This window comes from Pelodiscus sinensis, chromosome 1, assembly GCF_052426305.1.
Source record: "Pelodiscus sinensis isolate ZL-2025 chromosome 1, ASM5242630v1, whole genome shotgun sequence".
Classification (NCBI taxonomy): domain Eukaryota; kingdom Metazoa; phylum Chordata; order Testudines; family Trionychidae; genus Pelodiscus; species Pelodiscus sinensis.
The window spans coordinates 108,027,401-108,040,382 of record NC_143052.1 but is presented as its reverse complement, the minus strand read 5'-3'; the positions used below and the strand labels follow the sequence as shown (position 1 = coordinate 108,040,382).

Sequence of the window (12,982 nt, the reverse complement as noted above, 5' to 3'; positions counted from 1 at the left end):
GCGCAGAGCTTTCTCTCCCCAAACTCTCCACCGACCCCCAAGCTCTTTCCCTGCGCCCAGCTGCTTACCTTACCCTCCTGCTGCTCCCATATCAGCCTGAGCTCTTCCTACCCCTCAGCCAACACTGAGCTCTTGCCCAGAATGGGGGTCAAGCTGAAGAGCCTCATTTCCAGGGGCCAGACGCCTGGGAGCCCCAGATCCCTTTCTCCTACGTCTCCATTTTCCCTAGTGCCAAAAGTCCAGATCCAACCCACCTACTCTTCTGGAGATTGTGGGTTCCTGGTGCTGTAGGGACAACAAAAGTGGTGGGGGCAGAATATAGGGAATGGAAAGCAGGAGAATGGGTCCACAGTGATACTCAGATTTGGTCTGGCCACCCATTCTCAGACATGACAGAAGTGTGGCTGGGCCAAATTTCCAACTCCAGCCAGGGAACAAGGGGAGGGACTGCCTGCCATGCAAATGCACCCCTGCTTCCACATGAGTTCTGAGTGAGTTTACTTATAGCTTGCTAAGTAGTTACTTTTTTATTACTTTTACCAAATGCCAAGCCACCCTATTAATGCATAGTTAAAAACTGGCATTTTAATAGTCTCAAAAAACGCTGGAAAGACAAAGTTATGGTTACCAAAGCAGCTGTAACTCGGTCTTCTTGAGCATACGCAGTATTTTATATTATAATACTAACAGCCCGAATTGCCTCTCACGCTAGCATAAATCCACTGCCTTCAGTTCCTTCAGGTGCAGCTGTGTGAAATTAGAATCCGGTTCTGTGCAATGTATTTATTTACCAGCTTCTACAGAGCCAACCATTGTGCATGGTGGGCAGTATAGAAACAGACAGATCACACATGAAAACTAAGAAGAAATGGGAGGTGGCATAGTCAGCTGGCTAGCAGACTTCATTGGAGAATCAGAAAACCTGTGGTCCTATTCCTTGACCTGCTTGGGGATCTAAGTCACTAGAAGGATATCAACTGCTATTGACACCAATATAGGCTCGATTCCATACAAGGACTAGAAACAGGGCAAAGACAATTCAAAGAGAAACCTATAAAACTTGAAAGTTGTGACCTTGTATTCCATATTCTGTATGAAAATATGCTTATGATATAGGTATGATATAACCGATACACTTTATGCAAAATGATTTATGCAAGATATAATTTACTGAATGTAATTATCCAATTTGTATATCTATCATTTTTGTACCTGAAGTTAGGAATATTGACTTGTGTATTTGTATTTCATATACACTGCTTTGGGTGATGTCCACTGCTAACAATTTGGGTACAGCAACAGAAAAGCCAGACAGGGCTGATGGCCTATCAGCAATGACAATGGACTGTGAAAAGACTTGGCCTTGTGGGAGCTCCATTCTGTCACTGACTCATGGACACTATGCTACTACAGTCAGGTGACCCAGCACTTTGAAACTAACCTGATACTTACCTGTACCTTGAAATGCTGACCTGTACAACTGGGAGGTTGGAGAATCAAATAGAGGATTCCCGCCTTATGGGCATTCTATAAAAGGGAGGGAGAGGAAAATAACTGGGCCTTCAGTTTGCTTCTCCTCTGCCTCCGCACCCAAAATAAACTTTTAGGCTGACTGTCGGCTTGATTTGACTAACCTGTTATCAGTGGACATCCATGAAACAGCAGAATATATATCTCCGGACAGCAGGTAAGGACAGCTTCCACAGCTACATCTGTCAGAGTCACACAACGTTCCATGTGGATCTCCTGTTACGAGAACAAAAACCTGGTAACCACTTCCATAACTTTTAAAGCACAACTTTTATGTTGTCCATTTAATTTCACAGATCCACAGCGATGGTGATTATTATGTAAAACACACAACTCTGAAAAAGAAGTCCTTCTCTATGCACAAAGATTTTTTTTTCCCTATTATATAAGTTCTTGGTACTTAGGTTTTCTTGGTACTTAAGTTAATACTTTGTAGGTAACTGTGACCTGACTGGATACTATGCTAAGGTTCTGTAGAAGTATATTGAGCAAGATTTTTTTATGAAAGCTTATACTGTTCTGAACGTGGTATTCATTATGAGATATGTACACAGACGGTGGGTATGTAGTTGTGCATATGTAAAACTGAGCTCATGATTTGTGCTGTAACATTGTGCTCCACTTCATAGTGAGGCAGTCAAGCAGGGTGGTGCTGCTTCCACAGCTACATAAGACTAGCTCGAAGCACCAGACATTGTACAACCAAGGAAAAGACAAGTGACAGGTTATTCAATGAAACCATTGAAAGAACTTGAAACTTACACTTAAAACATGATAGCCCAGCACTCCAATGTAGATACTACCTTACACAGATAGGACGGCTTCTCTCATCGGAACTGGTAATCCACCTCCCCAAGAGGTAGGAGTCAGGTCAATGGAAGAATTCTTCCACTGCTCTACCGCTGTCTAGGTAGGATAGGTCAATCTCAGGGTATGGATTTTTCACTATACCATATATAAATTCCTATGGTAGGCCAGGCCTTAAGGAGGACAGAGTTTTCCCCACTTTGAATATTTACAATCGTGGAAGGAAAACAAACTAACAACCAACCAAACATGCAAACCATTAAAAAGGGGAGGAATCTGAACAGAAGAATAACCAGAAATGGGAGGACAGCACATAGGCTGAAAGATGTCTGTGAAACACTGGAGCCCTTCCTACAAGTAGGAGGTAAACAGAAAACTGTTCAAAGGCAATAGGTGACTTGTACTAGGAAAGGGATTATTATCTAATTTAAAAGTGTAAAGCCCAAAGTTGCATGTTTATGTTTATTTTCTGCTATTTGATGTGTGCTTCCCTTGCTATTTCACTTTTTAATCTATGATTTTTCTCTTAAAATACACTGTCTATTTTTATCTCAAAAGGTCTCTAGTGTGCCAATGGTAAGAAAAGACTGTGCCAAAGCAAGCTAGTGTCTGCAGGGCTGATTGCACACCTTTGCGGGTGACTAACAAGAGGAGAAAAAATCTGAGCATCTGATAGCGAAGAGCATGGGGTGGATGGAAGTCAGGAGGCTTGGGACTGAATAGGCTATTTGGATCTTCCTACAAGGGTTAAGGAGGCAAGTGAAAGGCAGTGTGAAACCTTTGTTTGTGGGCTGGCTTGTGGGGTTAGGGATCTGAGACATAGCAGCTCAGTATTAAGGCACCCCTGACCCAAGGTTACAGAGCAGGCTGCAATACAACCTCTTACTGGTCTGGGTGACCCCCCCCGAAATGTCACAGTAATTAAATGAGGACACGTACAATTAGTATAAATTTATTCTCTGAATCTACTGATCAGTGAAGAACTGTGTCCAGATGTCCAAAGAAGTAACTGACAAAAATGTTTATCACACATCTTCTGTTATTTATGATAGAAATGTAGCCGTGTTAGTCTGATCTAGCTGAAACAGAAGACAGGACTATGTAGCACTTTAAAGAGTAACAAGATGGTTTATTAGGTGATGAGGAAGTGGGTCTGGCCCACGAAAGCTCATCAACCTAATAAACCATCTTGTTAGTCTTTAAAGTGCTACATAGTCCTGTTTTTTGTTATTAATGAAACACTGGTAGTTAGCAAAGGATGCCTATTACCAAAGTGTGTGCTGTGACTGACAGATGCTGGTGATAAGGTTCCCCTACCACCCAGATGTTTTCTAACTGGTGAGATAATGAATCATTGATTGGTTTCTAAGTCAATAAGAGTCATTTGTTTTCATGAATGGTTTTGATAAGAACGTATTGGTTACAGATGTCTTTTACAATTAAATAGAGACACCTAAGATAGAACTCACAGTTAACACAATCATGAGAAAAGAAGTTCAAAATTTTATGTAGGGAAAGAGTTTTGAGACCGTTGAATTGGGAGTGGATTGTGCTGCACTCACTCCTTCAGTTGTCAGATTAGTTCAGTAAAGTATATTATGATGCTGAGGCCAGCTTTGCTCAGAACTGTAGAGTGACAGGGCCACACCTTGCAGGAGGGGGTTAACCCAGCCCTAAAGGCTGAGAAAGCCCTACCCCCTTTATGTTACTGGGCATGCTCGAGCTGCACAGCTATAAAAGGGAGCAGCTCAGCTCAATTGTGGTTGGTGGCGGAAGGGAGAGAACACACATTGCCAGCTCCTGGCAAACCGCAGTGACTACCCAAATACTGACATGCTACCTCACAGGCTGGAGGTCAGATGCTCCCAGTGAACTCACAGGTTCCAGAGCCAAGCAGGAGCAGAAAGATCCTGCTCAAAGAAGGGGAGACAGGGATCCATGAGGGAGCTGAGGTAACTGTAGCAGGAAGCAGCACAGGTAAGGTGATGGCTACATATTGAGTGAGCCACTGGCAGGGAGTCAGTGTGTTTTGGACGGAGCTTTTCCCTGTTGACTCAGTGGCTAGAGAAAGCCAGTAACAGGGCCCTAGGCTGGGGTCCAGTGGAATGGGAGGGGGGCTTGGACCCCGCCAGGGGATGTAAACTCCTCCCCTATCTCCTGTCCCTTGCGAGGGGACTGCATCAACCCATGAGTGGAGGTAAGTTTTTTACTTGGACTATTGAACTGCTCTGCTCTGAACAGGGCAAGTTATAGACTGTGGCCATTGGGCCACACTATCCCCCCACAAGTTGTGGTGAGTTATGGACCCTGATCATTGGGCCACCCTGCCCTGGGGAATAAAGGGGGGGGGGAGGCACGGTTTATGGACTTGGACTGGGAAGCAAAAGTGGAGAATTTATGAGCATGCCAGAAGTGAGAAAAGCACCGTCACTCTGCACTTGGTGGTGTCTCTTCTCCATCTGTATTACAGGTAGGCCCAGATGAAAACAGACAAATTCACAGATGGAAGTCAGGCGAATTCAGTTGTATCTTAGCAGACCATCAAACCAGGCTATTAAATGTCTGTGAATGTGTTTGGTGTTTAAATTTCATAAAATTAATGAGACTTTCTATACACTGGTTTCATATACCTTTTATCTCTTTAATTTTTTCCATTGTATATGATTTCTCTTCCCCCCGCCCCCCGATATCTAAATACTGCAAATATGAAAGAAGCTTGTGTAATACACAGAGAGGACTCTTATCAGAAAGAACTTTTAAAAAATGAGAAGTCCTGTGGCACCTTAGAAACTAACAAAAATATACTGTACAGGCAGTCCCCGACTTACGTGGATCCGACTTACGTCGGATCCCTAGATACGAACGGGGTGAGGCAACTCCCGCACATGCGCAGCAGCATTCCCAGGGCTCGCTCACCTGGGTCCTAGGATCCTCCTCCTCCTCGGGCCGGCTCCGACTGGGGTCCCGCAGAGCTGCCGGGCAGAGGAAAAGTGCCTCCCCACACCCGCTGCCCCCCCTGCCAGCAACAGGCTGCCCCCTCCCCTGAGCAACAGGCTGCGGAACAGACAAAAGCAGCCTCTCTGCCCCTCCTCCCCTCTATACATGCCGGGCTCCCGGAGCGCAGCAGCGTCCCCGGGGCTCGCTCACCTGGGTCCTAGAATCCTCCACCTCCTCCTCTTCGGCCGGCTCCAACTGGCCTCTGCCTGCAGCAGCTGGCCACAGGGACAGGGATCCCGCAGAGCTGCCGGGCAGAGGAAAAGTGCCTCCCCACGCCCGCTGCCCCCCCCCGCGGCCTCGCATCCTGCACGCCACCCCCCTCCCTCCCTGCCAGCAACAGGCTGCCCCCTCCCCTGAGCAACAGGCTGCGGAACAGCAGACAAAAGCAGCCTCTCCGCCCCTCCTCCCCCTATATATGCTGGGCTCCCTGGGCAAACAAAGACTCCACCAAAACAAACAAAGTGCTGGCCTCATTGTGTTAGCAAAAAAAGGACCCTCCTCCTAGAACCCTGGCTGGTGTGTGGAAATAAAGCTATTAGCTCAAAGCATGGTGCAGAGCTGTTTGGTATTTGATGAGTTACTCCTTTAGTCCTGAGTTTGTCACAGGGACAGAAATAGATGTGAAATCTTCTGAACAGGGAAACAGACAGCAAAACAAACATTAGAGGGGAGTTAACCTTTCCCTATGCTATCCAAAACTAAAAAAAATGTTTGGCTAGAGTTTCCCCTACAATATGTACCAGTTCCGACTTACATACAAATTCAACTTAAGAACAAACCTACAGTCCCTATCTTGTACGTAACCGGGGGACTGCCTGTATATGCCACAGGACTACTCTTTTTTTTTTAAGTAGTTTTTAAAGTTACAGACTAACACTACTACCTCTCTGAGACTCTTATCAGAAAGGTAATGTATTTCCACACTTGAAAGCAATTTGAGGGCATTCAGAGTTCAAAGATGTGTAAAGCATCCCTCTCTCAAAGCTATGTTAGATTGTTCAAAGAGAACACACAAATCTGGAAACAAAGGAAAATCCTTCATCTTTGTACTGTTTGGATTCTAACAGGGTGGAATAATTGAAGACAGAGAGAACCAGAATTGCTCTGGTTAGCCCTAAAAGACTTCTGGGAAACTGGCAGGTTATTCCTTGTGTTGATGAAATTTAATTATAGAACATACCACCAGCCTGGGGTATCTGCTTTGTTTTTGACAGTTTGCCCTGAGGTAGGCACTGTGAGCCACTCAGGACTGCATGACCTACACATTCCTCTCTGTGTTCTACTATTCAATAATTTCTGATTAACTATATTCCAGTGAAGGGAGTTATTTTGGTGTATCTTTTATCATTAAAATTTAAACATGCATCATCAGGAAAGACTAACACTACCCCCAAAATCTGTTTGGGTCCTTCTTTTATGGCACAGTCTTCTCCAAACATAAGACTCATAAGGTGACGCACAAAGCTATTCTCCTTACCAAAGCAGGCTACCGGGGCCCAGAGTTCTTTTGCCTTCAGCAGTCACAGGTGAGGCTGGGCCCAGTTCACCTTAAAGGGCCAGCTGCCCTATAACATGGCCTCTTATAGTTGTTAATTATAAAGAGGAAACTTGACTTAAATTCTGAATGCATTCATATGAATTCAAACAAGCCTCAACTCTTCCTGCTCTGCTGACCCTTGCATTGCCAAAGATGGCTATTACTACAGCTACATTGATGTGAAAAAGTCCACTAGTCTTTAAGAACAATTTTTGCTGTATGACTTTTTTTTTTTATTCCACTTTGGGCTGTTCTATACTGAAAACTTACCTTGGCATACTACGCTTCTCAAGAGTACAAGTCCACAGCCCTGAGAGGTGAGCACTGCCAACCTAGCCCTCAGTGCACACAGTGCTAGGAGATTTCTTCCATCGACCTAGCTACTGCCTCTTGGGAAGGTAGGTTAACTACAGCAATGAGAGAACCCCTCTGAGGCAGTGGAGGAAGAGCCCAGAAGGATGGGACTGAGGAGGATGGGACATGAGATAGTGGGGAGAATGGAGAGATGCCATGGAAGAGAGAGGGAAGCAGGAGCGAGGTATGTGGTGTCTCCCCTGGTAGCGGCACCCCCAGCAGGAAAATGATCCCCTCCAATACTGCAATCTACACCTATGACATCACCTGGTAACTTGACTCATGCTCACAGTCGTACATGCAAATGTAAATATGTAACTTGATGCTATAAATAATTGTCCTCTGCAATTTTAAAAATGTATTGGCAAAAAATGTGTTCACTTTTAACATTGCTTTGTACTTAGAACAGGTTAGATGAATTACCTTTAAATTCTTTGAACACATTCCACTAACTAGTGCTATGACGCCATCATCTGTCACCTGGAAAAAAAATTTGTTATTGGCATATTGGATAAAAGAATGGCACTTATATATTTTTTTAGAAAGCCAAAAGAGAGGGTGTCATGAGGCATCTAGTATGGTAATGCAGCTAATATCACACCTCTATGAGATCCAGGCTCTCCACATGAGTCCAGGATGGGGCCCAGGGGCTTCTGAGATGGCTGCTGGTATGCTTGCAGCCATAGGTTGCTCGGAGGAAGTGCTGGGGTCTGCCTTGGCAGCAGGGAAGGCAGTGCAAGGTCCTGCTGTGTGGCAGGATGTGAGCAGGGCCTGTGTCTTGCCACAAGCCCTTTCCCTTCTGCCTGCAGCTTTAAAGCCTGCAGGGGAAGTGAAACTCTAGAGTTTTGAGGGATATGGATAGAGTGGCCACTGGGGTAGCTGTGAGAAGCCCTGGAGCACAATTATTTCAAAATAAGCATTGTTGCGCTGTCCACACAAACCGTATTTTGAAATAGCAATTTTGAAATAAGTGTTATTTCTCGTGAAATGAGGGTTTATTCTTTCTAAATAAGAAGTCTGTTATTTCGAAATAATGTGCTTGCTGTGTGGACACTCACCTTGTTGTTTTGAAATAATGTGAGTTACTTTGAAATAAGTCTGTACTGTAGACGTACCCATAGTTCTCACATGGAGTTATAGAAATACATATTTCTACTTAGTAGTTTAAAATTTTATTTAGACTATAACTTTTTAAATTTAATGTAGACTACTTGGTAGTCTAACCAATACAGGTGTCCTGTTGTAGCATTTGTGCTGCGTGATCCAGTTTACACGGCCACACTTGTGTTCTTTCTACACTAGTTTCTGTTAAGCAACTGTCAACTGTTGCACTGCCCTCCCAGTGCAGTTCTACCAGAGGCAGCAACAATGGGAGCACAAGCATATACAGAGCATTGACATTTTTAATACAAGGTTTTGAAAAATGCCATGCCTTGTCTGGATTAGCACTCCTTGTATTTCTGCCAATGACTGAGCAGTACTACAAGGTGACTCTTCTGAAAAAGTAGTGTAGGCAAGTTCTTGAAGTCTACTCTCTACTTAAAATTTTATTTCTAATAGTCTTGAACTAAAGACAAAATGCAGAGCCAAATTCACTGCTACTATAAATAGGTACAATTTCACTGGCTTTTACAGCACAGGTAAATTTCACCCAGTATGGTTTTGAAACTGGCTCTTTAAAAATGGGGGAACAAGGTGGGTAAGGTTTCTCTCTCTCACCACCAGCAGTTGGTCTAATAAAGATCCACCTTATCTCCCTAATGCCATAGAACCGACATGGCAGCAACAACACAGCATACAGTACAACAATCTTTTTAAATGGATCAGACTACCTTCAGCTGCCTAAATCCACAAGTTCACTATGATTCTAAACAGTTTTAGAACTGATTAGAACATTTCTCTAATTAAGACTTTACCTTTAGATAAGCAGATGTTTACTATAAAGACAGTTTAAAGTAACTCAAGATCTTTAATGAAAATTTGAAATCTGTAAAATGTAATGCATTCAATAATGTATTCATGCAATACAGAAGAAAGACAGTCCACAAAACCATATCAGCTACACTTGACATCAGAATGTTTTATAACAATATGAACCACAAGAACCACAGAAATGAGCTTTGAGAGGTTTGTATATTTCATCATATATCAGTATTGAGATAAGGACATGTTTAGAAAGCTGGTACATTTTGCTTTGTTGATTCCCAATTCACCTAATATTACCCACTTTCACTCAACTGACTACCCAAAAATACAGGGTCCTGTGTAGATTACTTCAGTTGGGAGGAGACTTTGGTGATGGAGCTGGGTAGTACTTTAATGCCATTGTGTTTATTTACATAAACTGTAGAAAGTCCTGTTTACCTAAACACAAGAAGAACCAATCATGCGATTACTTTCTTGCTCATGGCTCAACCTCATTATCCAGCATCCAACCCAAAGGCACTCTTCTATGCTTCTCGAAGGCTGCAAAGTGGATTTTTTCCCCACAATGTATCTGGAGCTTCCTCCTTTGTTTCTCTACCTCTCTCTGCTTATCCCTCACCCATAATCTTTCCACTCATATAGTACCTAGCAAAGTTCCTAGGCCTAACAATGCATGCATTGTTCAGTGGCCTGGAGCTGAATTGTTTCAGCTGTTTTAAAGGACGTGCAGTAGTAAAACCTACCAAGTGTAACCATGGGACGTCAATAGGTTTACCCCCAATTTGTAACATAGTGAATGTTTCCCATGGAATTATTCAATAATTTTACATTCTCTGTACATGAAATGAATTTGTTCTTTGCTTGTCTACAAATAACATTACCTGTTTTGCCATTTAAACAGTAAATCTAGCTCAGCTGACATTTAGCTGCTATTGTAGTATAAGGATTTTATTTTGGAGGATGTTTTGCTGAAGGAAACAGCACAGACCACAGAATGTCTATGTTAAAGCCTCAAGTCTGATATCATTTCTTTGAAACATTTATATGGCCCATAAATCATCAGGTAGAAAACTGTCATACAATGAAACTAATAAAACATTAAGATAACAAAGACATACCAACACAAATCTAAAGCTAACTGAAACCAAACAATCTGACACATGCACAACACAGGTAATCCTCATGTGAGCCACCTCACCAGAAAAGAAAAACGTCCCATATAAAACTGGGCAAAACTGTGGTCTTTAGTTACAGGCCTGCATATGCTCTCTCACTCTACATGTGCCCACATAATGACTTGACCAATCTTACCAGCAATGTATATAACATGGTAGACTGCAAACACAAATATAAGGACTAAAAAAAATCTTTACTTTTTTGAGGGGACAACAAAGGAAAATAATTGTTTATAAAAAAAACCTCATAATATAGTGTCCCTTAGTTCTTAAGAGTGATCTGCAAAGTATTTTTCTAATTGGGCTTATGCCTCTTGATTCTTTATGCTATTTACAGGTCACTTGAAATAATTTAGTTTTTAAAAATAGGAAGTTATTGTAGTAAGATGATGGCCTGTGTAGGAGAAAAATCAAATAACTCCAATTGTGTCTAAAGGGGGGACTGTGTAGGAAATCAAAACTCTCTAAAAGAAAACTGCTGTAAGGGTTAAAAAGTTTTCCAGGCCTCTCTCCCTGTAACAGAGAGAAATCAAATTAACTCTAATCAAGGCCCTTACAATGCCTATCTCAAGTTCATGGATACTCCTAGTCTGTCACAATTTGTCATGTAAACCCTTATCTTTGTCACAGTTTGCCTTGTAGACTTCTCCACTCAAGTTCTGATGTGGCTTTGTACTGTAAAACTTACTTCTAGCACTCCTGGTGTGAACAGAAACATCTCAGAGTACTTCTGCTGAGACTTTGATATGTTAAAGAAAAACAATCCACAACTGAACTGTCTAAGCATTCTGTATAAAGGATCCAAAAACCTGTAACTCAGGGCTGACTGCAATGGCTCTGCTGTCAGCCTGCATGCATGCATAATAAAGTTTTCCTTTCTAGGTTTCTCTCCTGCCTCACTGATTTGATTTGACCTCCGGCCTCGGACCCTTCTGGGGGCTCTGTACCCCAGGGGAACGAGATTTCCCACACACCTGAAACACAAACCCACGTATCACAGCCCTAGTGTGAGGCTTGATGCCTAGGCACAATAGTCAAAACTTTGCTAATATAAAGCAAAGCTAAGCTTTGAGCAAGAAGCAGGCTTTGCTAACAGAATCTGGCATGAACAGGGTTAATGGTGTAAAACACTAGATGGTACTAGGCACAGGCTGGAAGCGCATTCCAGAGGGGTCGGAACAGTACACTTTGTGAAGAAACATCTTGGTACCAATGCACTATTCACAAATAACAAACATACCTACCCAAGTTCAGGACAGGGTCTAAACTGACAGCATGATAGATGTGATCGAACCCCTGTGTACAAGGTAATGGGTGGTGTCTAGTAGGGATGTTAGGAAGTGTGTAATCCAGTAACTGTGTAGCTGACAAAAATGTTGTTGGTTACATGATTAACCACTGCAGCTCTGCACTGAAAGGAGCTTGGGAGCTAGTGTGCAGTCAGGCTGGCTCAGTCCTGGCTTGCACCCAGGCCTGGCAGCTACCCCCACTGTGGCTCTGCATTTGAAGTATTTTGAGACCCAGATACCCCTCTGCGGCTCTGCATTTAAAGTATTTTAGGCTACCCCTCTATCCTGAGCTGGGAAAAAATTTCAGATGTTTATTTACATTCCCCTCTTTCCCCCAGCAGTAGCTGTCCCCCTTCACAGATCTGAAGTAACTACTTCACTTCCTTCTTAGAGGCAGCCCCCAGAGCAGGCTCTGGTAGCCTATTGTTTCATTAATTAGGATGCAAACTGCACAAATCACTAACAAGTCCTTTACTAGAGCAACAACGTGACACTCTTAAGAGAGTCACATAAAAAAATACACGAAGACTTTAAGTAAAATCCAAATAAACAAGCGTGTTAACCTGTTTGCACAAAAACCCCATCCATATAACACGACAGTCCCTATCTCTCTTGTACTCATAAGCCCTTGGAGACCACTGAAAATAAAAATAAAAGGAAGTAGCCAGTGGAGTGCATCACAAGTAGGGTATAACGATCCAGTTTACACTATCCTGCTAACCCCAAGTGCCCAATGAAGGTTGGGCAAATATCCTTTTTATCCATCTTTTCCATTCATTCCTCCCACAGCTAGTTCCATACCTGTGTAAGCTCTCATCTCCCAACCTGTATTAGTATTTCAGAGGACCATAAAGTAGTATTTGTACTGCTTACATAAGCTTTTTGAATCCATTCATTTCCCAATAATCTTGGTAAGTTTCTTGGTAAGTTAATGATGTGGCACAGACCAAAAATGTCAATTCAAATAAAGCATGTTTTTAGAGCACTGTGCAGATACAAAAATTGAGCCACAGGTATCTGCATTGACATCTGCTGATGCAGATACCAGTTCCACCCAGCACTGTCTCTGCACTGCCACCTGCCCCACCGCACTGCTGCCTCTATCAGAGGCAGCAACGCGGGGGTGGAGAGTGTGGGAGGGGAGGCTGCTGAGAAGCAGCCTCTACCCATGGCAAGTTTAGGCTGTGGGAGAAGGACAGGAAATCAAGGGATTGAGACCTTTCTTCGTCCACAAACATGGGAGCTAACTCCCACTGTAGTTTGAGAAACTCTGCTCTCCGCTGTTCCTGCATGCAGTCCTGCTCTTATTTCTTCCTATCCCCATTTCTCTCCTAGAAGTCCATCCAATGCATTGCACCACCTCAACC

The 12,982-nt window shown here is 43.2% G+C and overlaps 1 protein-coding gene across 4 annotated transcripts in view; it reads right to left on the bottom strand.

The window, feature by feature from the left end:
* Positions 1–12,982, bottom strand: part of AMN1 (antagonist of mitotic exit network 1 homolog) — a 61,571-nt gene that overhangs the window by 2,071 nt on the left and 46,518 nt on the right. For 3 of the 4 annotated variants that reach the window (XM_075940483.2, XM_075940501.2, XM_075940511.2), the window contains exons 5-6: positions 7,649–7,705; positions 1,635–1,746 (exon numbers count right to left, since the gene is read on the bottom strand). In XM_075940483.2, coding sequence (XP_075796598.1) covers positions 1,635–1,746; positions 7,649–7,705 — 169 coding nt within the window. The remainder of the gene's footprint in view (positions 1–1,634; positions 1,747–7,648; positions 7,706–12,982) is intronic. The other variant, XM_075940491.2, reaches the window with a different exon arrangement.